Source organism: Arachis hypogaea, chromosome 16 (assembly GCF_003086295.3).
Source record: "Arachis hypogaea cultivar Tifrunner chromosome 16, arahy.Tifrunner.gnm2.J5K5, whole genome shotgun sequence".
In the NCBI taxonomy this organism is placed as follows: Eukaryota; Viridiplantae; Streptophyta; class Magnoliopsida; order Fabales; family Fabaceae; genus Arachis; species Arachis hypogaea.
In genome coordinates, this window is record NC_092051.1 from 123,877,006 (window position 1) to 123,893,498 (window position 16,493).

Genomic DNA, 16,493 nt, shown 5'->3' on the forward strand with positions numbered 1-16,493 from the left:
GAGGAATTGTCTAATAATTTAGTGAGACTAGATATGCTATTTCTGTGATCCATTCCTATTGGAGAAGAAAAGAAGTTTTAGGATCATTTATTTCTATTAATGGTTTATTGTTATACTTAGATTTTAACAAGAACTAATTGAATGGTGGGAAATTAGTTGCACTTTTAATAAGAATAGAAAAATAAAAGTGGTGTTTTTATCACAAAAAATAAAAAATAAAAAATAAAGTTGTGGTCTACCAGATTTATTGGATTTGAGAAAACTAACAACTAGATACATTTTATTCACTAACAATTTTGTCATTTATTTATAATATTTAATCAGAAAAACCTTTCCATCTTTTTGCAGCGTAGATTAATTAGTGGAAGAGAGATTTCCATTCTCGTATTGTCAGGGAAATAAATTGCTATTGCATTAGTTGACCAAAGCAAATTGAGGTACAGATTTCTTCTTATATGTTCTAGTTTTTTTTGGCTTCAATACTTAATTGATGATAACTTTTCAACAGTAACATACCCCACGTTCTTACCAATATACCCCACGTTTTGAATCATTATCTGCATATCTGTTAAGGATTTTTATGGGGATCGATTGTAAATTTTAAGGACCTTTATGGGAATAAGCATAACCATCAGGGATTATTATGGGTCATGAATTTAGGAATTTAGGGTTACATATAATAGGAGGTACCAATTTGGGTACAAATTAAAAATTTGCCAGTTCAGCTAACTATTGAGAGCCTTCCAGCGTGGTAAATTGAGTTTATGTCAGTGCTTCGGTGATGACTTATCACTAGAAATATACCTAGAGACCACTTTAAATGCTCGAAGTTCTATCTAAAGAATTACAATAAAAAAATTGAAATCTTAAGAATTAATATGGATATTTGAGTGAATCTCAAAGACGACTATAGGTATTTTATTCAAAATATTAGGACTTAACTCAAGTCTAATTTAACTCCGATGCCTCGAGAGTGTAGACACAGAGTACCTTGTTGTCCTTTTATGTGTTAGTAACCAAATTTATCAATAACACCAACACGAGCCTCTGAGTCAACACAAAGAAGGAAAAGAAAATGGTAGTAACAATCGATCGTTCTTACACGATAACCCCCTCAGATTCCTCTTCCACTACAATAATCCCTTTGTCACACTGTGATCAAACCAAGCTTCCAAACCATGGATCCCAACTTTCTCTCTACACCACTTCTAATTCCTCTTCTTCAATGGAAAATCTCAGAGCCTCACTCAGCAAAGCCTTGAATCTCTACTACCCTTTAGCCGGTCGACTCAGATGGATCCATGGCGGTCGATTACAACTTCTCTGCAACTCAAAGGGCGTCACACTATTGGAAGCCACGTGTCACGATAATCATACAACCTTGGACATGCTTCTCGAAAACCTTGATAACAATGTTTTGTTGGAACAGTTTTTGCCCAAGGTTGACTATAGCGTTGACCGTATTGACGACATGCCGTTGATGGCGGCACAATTCACGAGGCTTCCGGGCAACGGCGTCGTTTTGGGGATGATTATTTGTCGTGCTGTGGTTGACGGAGCCGCTCTTGGGAATTTCATTTGTTCATGGTCAAAATTGGCGAGAGGTGAAGATTTGGATTCGAGTTTGGTTCCGTTTTACGATCGAGGGTTGTTGGATTCGCTTGGTGTGAGTGTGGGTCCAAGATTTGAACATGCTGAATTTCTAACACCGCCACTTTGGGAAGAACAAAAAGAAGAACCACAAGAGATTGAGCTTGCTACTGTTGTGTTAAAGCTCACCAAAGGCCAAGTTGAGATGCTTAAGAAGAAAGCTTATCATGATGGTGGTAAAGGTTTAATACTATAATTTATTTTTAATGTATTTTTTATATTTTATTAATTATTTAATTATATTTTTAATTCAAAAATGCTATATGGATAAAAATAATCAACTACTATATATTTGTTTAAATATATATTTTTTTATCTCATTATTAGTACGTGAAAATTCAGGTGCAGTTGACTTCACGTGAAGTTGATAAATGATAACTGAGAACCGTTAGATGAAAATTTAGTTAAATCAGTCAAATAATCTAACAGCTCAGTTATCAATTTCACATAAAGTCGACTTCACATAAAGTCGACTGTACTTGAGTTTTTACCTTGTTAGTATATGTTTTATATTTTAGAATATATTTTATACAAATAATTGATTTTTTATATACATCTAGTAGGATTATTTTTATTATTAAATTTTAAAAAATAATTATTTTTTGTTAATGGAGTGATTTGATACATAATTGGATGTAGTTTTACATCAAAATTAATTTATAACTCATATTTTAGGGTTATCATGACTGTAGTAAAGGTATAATAGTCCAATTAAAAGAACAGAGAATTTAATTTTGCAAATAACTATTTACTTTTAAATATTTATATTAATTAAGAAAATCATTGAAAATAATTGAAGTTGAACAAATTTAAAAAAATACTTTACAAAAATTGTTCTTAACTAATCTTTCTATGTAAAATCTTTCTTCTATTTATTCTACTAACATCTCTTTTCTAACAAGGGATATAGTTAGAATTAAGAAAGTTGGTTAAGTTTTCTACGATATGCTCCCCTATGTTCAGTGTTGTTAGAGATATGGATTGCAATCAACGATTTATGTTCTCTAAATTCATTGTTAATTCACAGTTCCATTAATTTTACATGTTTCAGATGGCTTTGGCAATGGTTCAAACTCATCAACACTTTCTTCAAGTAGGCCTTACACTAGTTTTGAGGTCATAAGTGGTCACTTATGGAGGTGTATTTGCAAGGTGAAGAATGAGGGTAATTGGGGCCAGAAAACAAGGGTATGTGCATTGGTCAATTGCAGGAACAGATTTAAACCAAATCTTCCTCAAAGTTATTTTGGGAATGCAACATTTCCTACCGTGACACCAACATGTTGCTTCGATGATATTGTTCACAAGCCTCTAGGCTACGCCGTTCGGAACGTGAGGAAAGCGATTGAGCGAATGAATGATGAGTATGTAAGGTCTGCCATTGCTTACATTGCTAATCAGAAGGACATGAATTCATTGAGGGAGAAGTTGTATAATCTTGGAGGAGGAAAATCCAGGGTGAACCCGAATATTTATATTGTGAGTTGGGCTAACTTTCCTTTTTATGAAGCGGATTTCGGGTGGGGAAAGCCGGTTTGTTTGGTTCCGGGAAGCATAAATTCGGATGGGAAGGCTTTCATTATGAACAATGGAAGTGGTGATGGCTTCATTGTTGCTACTTGCTTGCAACAATCCGTTGTTGATGATCTGAAGAAGCTCTTTTATGAGGATATAGAGGAGGTATATCCTAACTCCAAATTGTGATGACATTTCAACTATGGATTTTAATTATGCTTTGGTATGAGTTCTAAGACATGGTTGATGTTTTTCTTGACTTGGATTTAATGTAGCACATATTAAGCCATACAAATTAATGAAATTATGGATTTCAAAACAGAATTTCTTTATATTAGAAATAGATTTGAAGGCAAAGATCAACACTTCATGACAAATCTAACTATAAGTCTTAAAGGTGATTAGTGCTCACTAATTAAAAAATATTCATTAATTTTTTAAAAAAATATTTTACTTATTTTAAATTTTAGATCTTAAGTTATAAACTTTAACCTTAAATCTTAAAGGTGATTAGTGTTCACTAATTAAAAATCTGTTTCTTATATTTTTTCTTGTTTGATGAGCATAGAGAAAAACTCGAATATGATTCTTCTAAACTCCAATCTATATGTTCACAAAGAAAGAAAATGATGGATAAACCATGAATGAATAACTATCATTATGTGAAAAACCAACTAAATATTCTTCTGATAGTAGTCATATTCACTTCTCTGACTTCACTATTTTTGAATAAGCGTTAAAAAAAAATTATTTTCTTAAATCTTCTCAAACTAAATTTAACTCAGATCAAATAAAATGATCTAAACTGTGATTCAAATCAACTAAAATTATCTAAAAATTTTAGATAATGTTATATCAAATCTTCTCTAATTAAACTTGATTACTAATGGATCAACTAATATTTGTATATGAATAAACTTCATATATTCTGGGATCCTAGCTAGTTTTAGAATATATCAAAACATTGGAACTATTTTAAATTTGTTTGTGAATCTATTGTAGCATAAAAACTAAGTTTAAAACCTAGATTGCAAGTGTATTATACTTACTCTTATGAATTGAGAAGAAATTTGCAATGAAGATAGAATGAAGAATGTGGAAAAATTTTTGAAAGCAAACTGACTGAAAGAGATGTTGGACACCAAGATCAGAAAGTACATCAACAAGCAAATGCAGAGCATAGAGAGAAAAAGAGAGAGAGAGAGATAGAGAGTGAAACTGAAAGCTACGTTTTATTATTATGAATTGATCAAGTGAGTTACAATGAGAGCTGCTCTAGTATTTATAACCTTGAGAAAATAGAATCTGATAGAAAATGAGCAACAAACTATATCTTCCTGCAACCAACTATTCCCAAAATTAAAGAAACTATCTGCCTAACTCTCCAATATTGGCAATATTTTGCCACAAATACTTTTCATATTTTTATAGTTTCCTTTGACTTGTATTTATAGAGTTAAGCCTATTAAAGAGATGTTGTAAACTTTTTTTTATATTATTGTGAGCTGATTCCTTAAAAGGTCTAGGAAATACAATTTTTTCCTGGTACATCTTTAGCAAATATGGTAGTCTTTTTTGCACTTGCATAGTGGATAGCGAAAAGTCGAAAACAGTTTTTCAATGTCCTAAATTGTTGTGCATGCTCACACTTTTGGAGCCAAGGAGATTATGGCGCATATTGTACCTTGCTTTGGAGGTCCAAGAATTAAGCTTGGTTTGCTTTTGAGATTGGTACATAACTCATTTGTGTTTTGAGGTGTTTTAACTTTGAAGTTTGAACATTAATTTTGTAACAAACTTCAGAGATTGAGCAAACTTAGTAACAAATTAATAAAAATTTTAAGGTTATATTTTTTATTTGTGAATATCAAAACTCATTCTGATATATGGAGCTAACAATCTCTCGTTTTAATGATGACAAATCAAATATAAATATAAGAATTTCATTTATTTTTCAGAAATAGAGTTGACTCCTGATTGTTGAAAGATTCAAGCGCCAACAAAAAGGTCCCAAATGATGTTATCGAAGAAACAATCTTTAAATTATTTGAAAATACAGGAAAAATAACCAATAAAGATTATGTTTTTTATAAATAACAAAAAACTTTTGTATTTAGCAAACAATTTATCCATTTGATCCAAATTTTTGTGGCAACATTTGAATAAATATTTACAAGGTGCACAAAAAATTCGAAGAAAATTTGATTTCTAGATTTTTTTTATTTTTCAAAACAATTTGATCTTATCTCTAAAATATTTTTCTTAGAATATATATTTAATATTTAGTTCTTTTTGTCGTGCTTTTAAAATTTTTAGGTACAGATAACAAGATATAGATAACAAAGCTTCTGACTCGGCTCGCGAAGTTAAGACTGGCTAGAGCATACATATATACAAGATAAACCCAAAAGGCCCAAAAGACAGCTTACAGAACCTGTTATTCCAAATCAACTTCTAAGAGGGATAAAGCATAATATATATGTACAGTGGAGATATAAAAGTATCTATATATACAAAAAAAATCAAAATGGAATCCCAAAAAAAACTAGAGTCCTTCGCTTCCAGAAGCTTCCAAAATGCCTCAGCGAGGTGTTTCACATCCTACATCTGAAAACCACAAAGTATGTATGGGGCTAGAGGTTCTCAGCATGGTAACAGTACCCACATAACTAACATATAAGGTCTCGAAAAAGGCAGAGGCGATCCTAGAACTTCCGACAATAGATTCAAACTTAAAACTAAAATTGAAAATCATAAACAGGGTAGGCTATCTAAGGTTCATATTTCTAATTCATTTCTAACTTAAGTCCTAATTTTCGCCTTCCTTCAATCCTCCAAAGCTCCGGTGCACAGACAAACAATACAGACAAAGCAAACACAAGTAGGATACAGATACAGCAAACAGAACATATAGCAGTTAAGCATGAATTTCAATTCCGCAAACGCAAGAATGCAAAACAAAACAAGACACATAAATGCATATGATACATGCCTTTTCTACTAACCGTGAGCCCACGTGTCGGTTACTTTGCTAGAACCTGACACATCCGTTAGCTAACCCGGATATCGTCCTCTTGAAAACTGGCGGATGATACACCACCACGAACCCCACCATTGCGAGCGGTACACCATCACAAACCTCGCAAGATCTTTAATTGGAAAAACAACACACATGTAGGCGGTAAATAATCACGATCTCCACCTTCTGTGAGCGATAAACCACCACGATCTTCACAGATATCCTCACAAACATTTCGACACTGGACAAGTGGTAAACCACCACGATCCTTGTCAGGTCAAAGCTTAAAGATCAATTTCCTTTTTTTTTTATAAATTCACTATAAATCATTCATTTCTCAAACACATTCATCATATATCCATGGGTTTCCCTAAGCTCATTATTATAATCATTCATATGATTCTCAAACTTCCGCACTTCCTCAAGATTTCACATTAACTCATTCATCATTCATATCTTGTATCATCTCATACTCATCATTCTTGTCAATCATCAACTTATTCACCCTTCTCAATCCAATCCTTCACTTTTCAACCCTTTTCTAAAGTTCATCCTCTATCCTAGACTTAAAAATTAGGTATCGGACCCTAACGGGTAATTAAAAGAGGTTGGGAAAATAGAGAATTGGTAAGATTTCAAAAAATCATTTATGCTGCCGAAACAGGGTTCCGCATACACGACATGGTATCCGCCTATGCATGCCTCCTCTTCCAAAAACAGCAAAGTTGCAAATTTCACTTTTCGTATACCACACTTCAAACGTGCATAACTCTTTCATTTTAAAACATTTTTCATTCGTTCTTCGAATGCCGTGAATCTCACGGACCCAATTTTCTTTTGAAAATAGTTTGACAAAAATTAAGGGTCCGGAAGTCAAGTTATGACTCGTCGAAGTTGGTAAAAAATTACCATTTTGTTAAAATTACCAACATTCCTATGCTTTCCAAATCATGAATTCTATATCATAATTTTGCAATTAAAACAGCTCCAAAATCATATTTACATATGTCCATACACTTCTTATCATCTTTTTATACAAATCTCATCAATACATTCAAAATCTTCAATGCAAAAACAAACAGTATTCAAATAATCATACAATTCCCAAAACATTAAACATTAAACAACTCTCATCCATAACATTCATCAACACAATTCCCATCACAACTCAATTGTTTTACAACCAAAATATCACCAAAACTCAACTCCACACCCTCCGTTCTTTTTACAGCACACCACCGTCAATAATCTCAACTATTCAATAATTCCACGTATATACACATACATATTCACAATTCCTCAATTCAAATCAATAACAGATATACTCATATACATAGTTTTCATGCCACATATACCAACATACAAACTCAACCCTTCCATTCAACAATCACCAACAATAAATTGCTAATCCTCAGTCGTTCATACATTTCAACTTAACCTATAGTCAACTAGCCTAAGTTTTCACGTTACATTATATTTTAATTATGAAAACTAAAATCATATCTTGGTCGATTCCTCTTAAAGCCCAGAATGTCACAATTATCACCGTTCCTCAATAGTCCAAGGCTCCAAGACCTCACCAAACAGATTTTCCAGCATCTAAAGCCAACTTCAAGTCTCCAATACCACCAATTTGTTTCTAAAAATATACAATTCAATCTAATTTCACAAAATAACACTAAAATTACCATAGGGTTCACTAATTAGATAACTTGACAAGGATTAAACGTTCCTCAACTTACCAACGGAAGTTTGGGACAAGACTCAACAAGTCCACAAGGTTAATTTGATCCTAAGGCACCAAAATCACATAATTCTTCAAAATAAATCCTCAAATTTTCAAAACTGAGATGAAAAAATTTGGGTGAGAAAACGCAAGTTTCTTATCAAATTTGTGTAATGGGTCTTGTAGAGGATTCTAAGACGAACGCGTGGCCACTAACGGCTCGTCAATCGGAACTTCGGATCGAAAGTTTTGGTAAATTGAATTTGGGCAAGGGTTTGGAAAGTTATTCTTCTCTCTCACTGTGTCTCCCTCCCCTTTCTTGATGTGTTTGCTGATTATGAGGCTTCACTAAGCGTGGAGTGTATTTTTAATGGTTGGGCTTGGTCCCATTTGGGTCCAATTCGACCGATTTGGCCAGTTGGCATAATTTTGGGCTAATATTTTTAAAAATTAGTGTCAAAATATATATTTTAATTTTTTTATTCGTTAAACTATAAAATTTAATCTTCTAATTTTCTTTAAATAATTAATTTATTGATTAATTATTTACTAATTACTCATGATTTACAAGCCGTGAGGAGAACTTCAGAAGTCGTGACTCGTGAGATTGGCTGGTTAATGAGGAAGAAGGGGAAGAAGGGATAGTAGAAGGCTGCCTAGCTGGTACTTGGTGGTGACCCTGACTGACTGGCTATGGCCTAGTACATGTGAGACATCATATATGGATGCATGAAGAAGAAAAACATATGTAGGGAGAGAGAGCTGTGGATATGGTGCCGTGGTAGGCCTAACTAGGGGTGTCAAAGCACTTAGTTCGTCCCACCCTACCAAGGGCTCCAAAACATAGTTGTAAGAATCAGATTGGACCAACCGGTCGGATCGAAAAATTAGTGAATATGACACAAGGGTCGGTCCGGTTAAGCTATTCGATCGTGTAAGGAAAAGAATCGGTGAGAACTGATTTGGACCGACCGATTTTGGTAAAAATCGATGAAACGACAATTTTAAATAACCGGCCGGTGTGATCTCCTTTTTTTACCCACTCCCCAAAACAGCGTTGTTTCTGATGCTTTAAGAAAAAAAGAAACCCTAACTAACCTAACCCAGTCCCTCCCTCCTTGTCCCTCGAGCTCGAAGTGAAGCACCCTTGTCTTTGTAGAGTCTCTCTCTCTCTCTCTCTCTCTCTCTCTCTCTCTCTCTCTCTCTCTCTCTCTCTCTCTCTCTCTCTCGTACACGCACACGCACACGCACACACACGATTGCCGGCAACTCTGCCTCGTATCGCTGCTCTTCTGCATCTCCGTCGTTGCATTGTCGCATCCGTTTGTAGGTCGCTTGCCTTGGGTCGGTGCGTCTGTGATTCTGTACGTCTCTCGTTGTCGCGCCATCGTCCATCGCTGCTCGCCAGTCTCTGCTATTCTCTTCTTTGCTCTTTTTCTCTCTTTTCACCTCTGTCGCCACCAACTCTCCTCCGCTCGCGTCTCACGTCTCTGCCTCTGGCCACCTGCATCTCGCTCGCATCTTTGTCTCTGTCTCAAGCTGTGGTTCCTGCAGCTGTGAGCTATGCTTCCCTGGTGTGCTCCATTACCTTCCTGCTATGAGCTCTCTTCGTGGTGTGTTTCACTGCTGCACTCTCTTTCCTGCTGTGAGCAGTTACTCGTTGTTTCAGTTTTTTTCCTATGAAATTTCTTGTGTTATTGCTGTGAATTTTATTGTTGATTGATTTATGAGCTGATTAGAAATAATTATGGCAGGGTTGAATTGGTTTTGAATTGCTGAATTAGTTGAATTGGTTTTGGATTGGTTTTGAATCAGTTCTGAATTAGTTTATGAATTGCTGAATTTCTGAATTTGTTAAATTGCTAAAATTTTTTAATTATTGCTGTGAATTTTATTGTTGATTGGTTTATGAGTTGATTAGAAATAAATATGGAAGTGATTGAATTAGTTTTGAATTGCTGAATTAGTTAAATTGGTTTTGGATTGGTTTTGAATCAGTTCTGAATTCGTTTATGAATGCTGAATTATTCCTTAGATATAATTCATGTATTATTACTACTGTGTGTTAAATTAAGATACTATTATAGTAGTACTCTACTGACTAATTAAGACTTGTTTATTGTTAAATTAAGATACTATTCTAGCTAACTAATTCAAAATTTAATATTAAGTTTTTTATTATTTTATATTTTTTATTTAAGTAGGACCGACTCACTAGTTCAATCATTGACCCATCAGTTAAACTAATAAATCAGCAACTTAACCGGTTTGATCATCGGTTCGGTTCTGACAACTATACTCCAAAATAAATGGCTTAAAATTCTACCCCATCTTTTTTATGGCGAATTAGTAGGGCCGGTCGATTAGTCTGCTTAACAATTATTTAAAAAATAATAATAAAATTAAATTTGATAAAAAATAATAAATAAAAATTTAATCATAAGTCAAACTAAAAAAAAGTCAAATACTCAAATTACAACATAATTTTTTTGTAATTATTTTTTAAATTCTTAACGTTAATAGAATTGTCCATCATAATATCAATATGTGCTCTCAAATTTATGAAAAAAAAATAAAAATTAACACTTTCAATTTCATTTTCAAATAACAAATAATTTTATAAAAATAATAATTATAACACAAAAATAGAAATAGAGTCTTATAATAATAATAAAAAAAAAACTATCTTTGTTTTAAGAAACAAGTCATAGAACTTGGAGTATGTACATGAAAATGCGAACAAAATAATGAAAGAAAAATTAAAAAGGTAAAATAAAAAATAGCAAAAAATAAAAAATAGAATACACCACTTATTTTTTTTTTTTAAAAAGAGATTTTAGCTCACATCGTTTTGGCAATTTCTTTTTTGGTTTAACAGACTCAAAATTTTAGTTATAACGAATAATTTTACAAAAATAACAATTATAATATAATAAAACAAAAATAGAAATAGAGTCTTATAATAAAAAACAAAATAAAACTATCTTTATTTTAAGAATCAAGTCATAAAACTTGGAGTATGTATATACATGAGAATACAAACAAAATAATTTAAAAAATAAAAAATAAAATAAAAAATAATAAAAAATAAAAAATAGTATACACCACTATTTTTGTTTTTAAGAAAAGAGGTTTTAGCTCACGTCGTTTTGGCATCTTTTTTGTTTAGCAGACTCAAAATTTTAATTATAACAAATAATTTTACAAAAATAACAATCATAATATAATAAAATACAAAAATAGAAATAGAGTCTTATAATAAAAAACAAAAAAATTATCTTTATTTTAAGAAACAAATCATAAAACTTGAAGTATATATACATGAGAGTGCAAACAAAATAATAAAAGAAAAAAAATAATAAAAAATAAAAAATAGTACACACCACTTATTTTTTTTTTTTTAAAAAGAGATTTTAGCTCAAGTCGTTTTGGTAATGTTTTTATTTTTTTTGCTTTGACAGACTCAAAATTTTAGTTATAACAAATAATGTTACAAAAATAACAATTATAATACAATAAAACACAAAAATAGAAATAGAATCTTATGATAAAAAAAATTATCTTTATTTTAAGAAACAAATCATAAAACTTAGAGTATATCCATAGAGTGCAAACAAAATAATGAAAGAAAAATAAAAAAATAAAATAAAAAATAGCAAAAAATAAAAAATAGTATATACCACTTTTTTTTAAAAAAAATGAGATTTTAGCTCACATCATTTTGGCAATTGTTTTTTTTTTTGTTTGAGAGACTCAAAATTTTGGTTATAACAAAAATTTTTATAAAAATATCAATTATAATACAATAAAATACAAAAATAGAAATAGAATCTTATAATAAAAAAATTATCTTTGTTTTAGGAAACAAGTCATAGAACATGGAATATATCAGTATATGTATGAGAGTGCAAACAAAGTAATGAAAGAAAAATAAAAAATAACAAAAAATAAAAAATTGTTGTGAAATAAATAAAGGAAGATATAATAAATATAAAAGTAGAAGTAGAAAATCTAGTATTAATATGAGCTAATATAATAATTTCAATATAATAGGAATAATTTATATATCTATAATAAAAAGAGAGAGAAGTGTTAGCAGTGTATAAGAAGGAGGAGAGAGGAATATTTTATTGTTGTGTGTTTACTTTCAGAGGCTTAATCCTCTATTTATAGATGTACATAGAATAGCTTTTTCAAATGCTTATTAAATGTACTCTTCCTTGAAAATACTAAACCGCCCATCATAAATGGGCATCCACGTAAGTAATCTTATCACAACACTCCCCTTGGATGTCCATTTAGGATTATGCCTCATTAAAACCTTACTAAAGAAAATCCAATGGGAAAAACTTTAGTGAAGGAAAAAGAGTACAAAATCCTTTATGATGGGGACTGCCTCATTAAAAACCTTGTCAAGAAAAATCCAATGGAAAAAAACCTGACCAAGGGAAAAAGAGTACAGTCTCCCCTCTTGTCGACATCATTTAATGCCTTGAAATCAGCGCATCTCAATCTCATGTACCAATCTTTTAAAGGAGGATTTTGGGAGTGACTTTGTGAATAAATCTGCCAGATTGTCACTTGAGTGGATCTATTGGACACCAATTGTCCCTTGATTTTGAAGATCATGAGTGAAGAAGAATTTGGGAGAAATATGTTTCGTTCTATTACCTTTGATGTATCCGCCTTTAAGTTGAGCAATACATGATGTATTATCTTCAAACAGGACAGTTGGAGCTATCTTATGATCAATTAGTCCACATGATGACAGAATATATTGGATCAAACTCCTGAGCTAAAAATACTCGCAACTTGCTTCATGAATCGCTAGTATTTCGGCATGATTAGAGGATGTTGCAGCAATCGTCTGTTTCGTGGACCTCCATGATATAGCTATTCCACCATATATGAATAGGTATCTTGTTTGAGATCTCCCTTTGTGTGGATCAGACAAGTATCCAGCATCTGCATAGCCAATTAGTTGTGACTTGGATCCATAAGGATAAAACAATCCCATATCAACTGTTCCATGAAGATATCAAAAGACTTGTTTGATTCCACTCCAATGTCTTCTAGTTGGAGAGGAACTATATCTTGCTATTAAATTCACAGCAAATGATATATCGGGTCGTGTATTATTAGCAAGATACATTAGCGCTCCAATGGCACTAAGATATGATACTTCTGGACCAAGGATATCTTCATTTTCTTCTTTAGGACAGAATTAATCCTTTTTCACATCCAAAGATCTTACGATAATTGGGGTACTCAAGGGATGTGACTTATCCATATAAAATCTTTTTAAGATCTTCTCTGTGTATGTTGTTTGATGGATAAAGATCCCTTTTTTATATGCTCGATTTGCAGGCCGAGACAAAATTTAGTCTTTCCAAGATCTTTCATCTCAAACTCTTCTTTTAGAGTTTTTATAATTGTTGGAATCTCTTCAGGAGTCCCAATGATATTTAAATCATCAACGTACACAGCAATAATAATGAATCCAGATGCAGTTTTCTTTATGAAAATACAGGGGTAAATATCATCATTCTTGAATCCGTTTTTGGCCAGATACTCAGTAAGACGATTATACCACATTCATCCAGATTGCTTTAGACCATATAAAGATATTTGTAATTTGACTGAGTATAACCCTTGTGAATATTCATTGGATGGTTTAGATATCTTTAATCCTTCAGGGACTTTCATATAGATATCCCGATCTAATGATCCGTATAAATAGGCTGTTACCACATCCATTAAATGCATATGCAGTTTATGATATGCAGATAAACTGACCAAATAACGCAATGTTATCGCATCCACTACAGGGGAATACATTTCTTCATAATCTATACCGGACCTTTGTGAAAAACCTTGTGCCACAAGTCAGGCTTTATAGCGCACAACTTCATTTTTCTCATTTCATTTTCTCACAAATACCCACCGGTATCCAACAGGTTTTATATCTTCTGGTGTACGGACTATAGGCCCAAAGACTTCACGTTTTGCAAGTGAGTCTAACTCAGCCTTCATGGCTTCTTCCCATTTTGGCCAATCATTTCTTTGTCGACATTCTTCGACTGATCTTGGCTCAAGATCCTTACTTTCATGCATGATATTTAATGCCACATTATATGCGAATATTCCATTGACAATTGTCTTATTTCGGTCCCATTTCTCTCTTGTAAAGACATAATTTATCAAGATCTCGTTATTTTCATAATTTTTAGGTACCTGAACGTCTTCTGGCGTTAAAACTATATCAGAAGTTTGGACAACTACAGGTGTCTCTACTATGTCTTTTTCAACATGAATAGTATTTACCTCTTTTCTCTTTTGAGGATTTTTGTCTTTGGAACCGACAGGCCTGCCACGCTTCTGGCGTGAATTTGCTTCAGTGGCTACTTGTCCTACTAGGACATCAATTCGAATTGGGGTATTTTTCGCTGGTATATAAGATTTGGTTATCCTCTTTGCATCGAAAAATGTATCAGGCAATTCATTTGCTATTCTTTGCAAATGTATAATCTTTTGAACTTCTAGTTCACATTGCCCTGATCGAGGATCTAAATGCATCAAGGATGATGCATTCCAATTAAGTTTCTTTTCAGGAAACTTATTCTCTCCCCCTAATGTTGGAAATTTTGATTCATCAAAATGACAATCCGCAAATCGGGCTTTAAATACATCTCCAATTTGTATCTCAAGATACCTCACTATAGAGGGAGAATCATATCCAACATATATCCCCAATTTTCTTTGGGCTCCCATTTTGGTGCGATTAGGTGGTACAATGGGAACATATATCGCACACCCAAATATTCTTAAATGGGAGACATTTGGCTGCTGGCCAAAAGCTAATTGCATAGGAGAGAACTGATGGTAACTCGTTGGCCTCAAATGAATAAGTGCTGCGGCATGTAAAATAGCATGCCCCCTAAACCGAGGTTGAGAGATTTGTTCTCATAAGTAAGGGTCTAGCAATTAATTGGAGGCATTTTATAAGTGATTCTGCTAACCCATTTTGTGTGTGAACATAAGCTACTGGATGTTCAACACTTATTCCATTAGTCATACAATGAGCATCAAAAGTTTGGGAAGTAAATTCACCAGCATTATCAAGACGAATTACTTTGATTGAATTTTTTGGAAATTGTGATTTTAATCGAATAATTTGAGCCAGTAATCTCGCAAACGCCAGGTTGCGAGAAGATAATAAGCACACATGTGACCATCTCAAAGATGCGTCTATTAGGACCATAAAATATCTAAAAGATCCACATGGTGGATGAATAGGTCCACATATATCACCTTGAATCCTTTCTAGGAATTCAGGGAACTCAAATCCAACCTTTACTGGTGATGGCCTTAAAATTAACTTTCATTGAGAACATGCAGCATAACAAAATTCACTAAATTTAAGAATCTTCTGGTTCTTTAGTGAATGTTCATGAGAATTTTCAATAATTCTCCTCATCATGGTTGTTCCTGGATGACCCAATCGGTCGTGCCAAATTATGAAATCATTTAGGTTAGTAAACTTCTGGTTTACAATGGCATGTGATTCAATTGCACTAATCTTGGTATAATATAACCCAGATGAAAGTGAGGATAATTTTTCTAATATAACTTTCTTATTTGAATCATGAGTTGGTAGACAACAGTGCATTATTTATTATGAATTTTGTTCCTCCGGAAACAAAATTATAGCTCTTTCGAAACCTTCAATCACATTGCCTGAGCTAATAATAGTATTAACACATTCTTCTTTTGGCACCAGGTGGGTAAAATATATATCACTTTTGAGAATAGTGTGCGAACTTGCACTATCCGCAAGGCATACATTTTCATTAGGGATAAGTACTGTTTTGGTCCCTAACGTTGAGGGTCAGAATCGAAACCGTCCCTAATGTAATTTTCGACTTAAAATCGTCCTTAATGTTGCATTTCATTTTAAAATCGTCCTTTTCAATAAATTTTTTTAATTTATTCCAAATTTACCCTTACTTTAATAAAAAATATAAAATTAAAAAAAAAAGAAAACGCGTTTTGTGGGGGGGGGGAGGCAAAGGGTATACGAAGGGGGAGGGGAGGGGACGGGAGGGGGAGGGGGAAGGGGAAGGGGGTAGGGGGGACGGCGCCGGTAGCGAAGCTTGGAGGGGAAGGGGAAAGGACGTGGGGTTCGGGGTTGGGGGAAGGGGAAAGGACGTGGGGTGGAGGTGGGGGGAAGGGGAGAGGCGGAGGGGGAGGTGGAAGGGGAAAGGGGGAAGGGGACGGCGGCTGTCGCTGTCGCCTCGGCTGTTCCCACCACCTCTGCCTCGCCGCCTCTGCCTCTGCCTCGCCTCCGCCTCTGCCTCACCGCCTTGCCAACCCCACCGCCGCACCGCCGCCCGCCGCTTCTTCTTCTTCTTCTTCTTCTTCTTCTTCTTCTTCCCCCTTCTTCTTGTTGATTTGTTGCTGATTTGTGAAATATTATTGTTGTTTTCTGTTTCTGATTTGTTGATTTTCTGTTTCTGCTTCTCTGTGTGGAAGTGGAGGTAGAGGTGAAGGTGGAGGTGGAGGTGGGGGGAAGGGCAGACGGGG

At 33.6% G+C, this 16,493-nt stretch overlaps 1 protein-coding gene across 10 annotated transcripts; it reads left to right on the forward strand.

Moving 5' to 3' along the window:
* The first annotated feature begins 661 nt into the window (after positions 1-661).
* Positions 662-6,046, forward strand: LOC112754844 (spermidine hydroxycinnamoyl transferase). 10 transcript variants are annotated; one of them, XM_072221101.1, is made up of 4 exons: positions 662-1,832; positions 2,702-3,330; positions 5,124-5,172; positions 5,482-5,687. In XM_072221101.1, the coding sequence occupies exons 1-3, from the start codon at positions 1,076-1,078 to the stop codon at positions 5,127-5,129; spliced, it is 1,392 nt and encodes a 463-aa protein (XP_072077202.1). In that variant the 5' UTR covers positions 662-1,075; the 3' UTR covers positions 5,130-5,172; positions 5,482-5,687. The 10 variants fall into 10 exon arrangements, with proteins under 10 accessions (XP_072077202.1, XP_072077197.1, XP_072077199.1 ...); XM_072221096.1 differs by lacking the exon at positions 5,124-5,172 and having other exon boundaries at positions 5,482-6,046; XM_072221098.1 differs by lacking the exon at positions 5,124-5,172 and having other exon boundaries at positions 662-1,826; positions 5,482-6,046.
* The last annotated feature ends 10,447 nt before the right edge of the window (positions 6,047-16,493 follow it).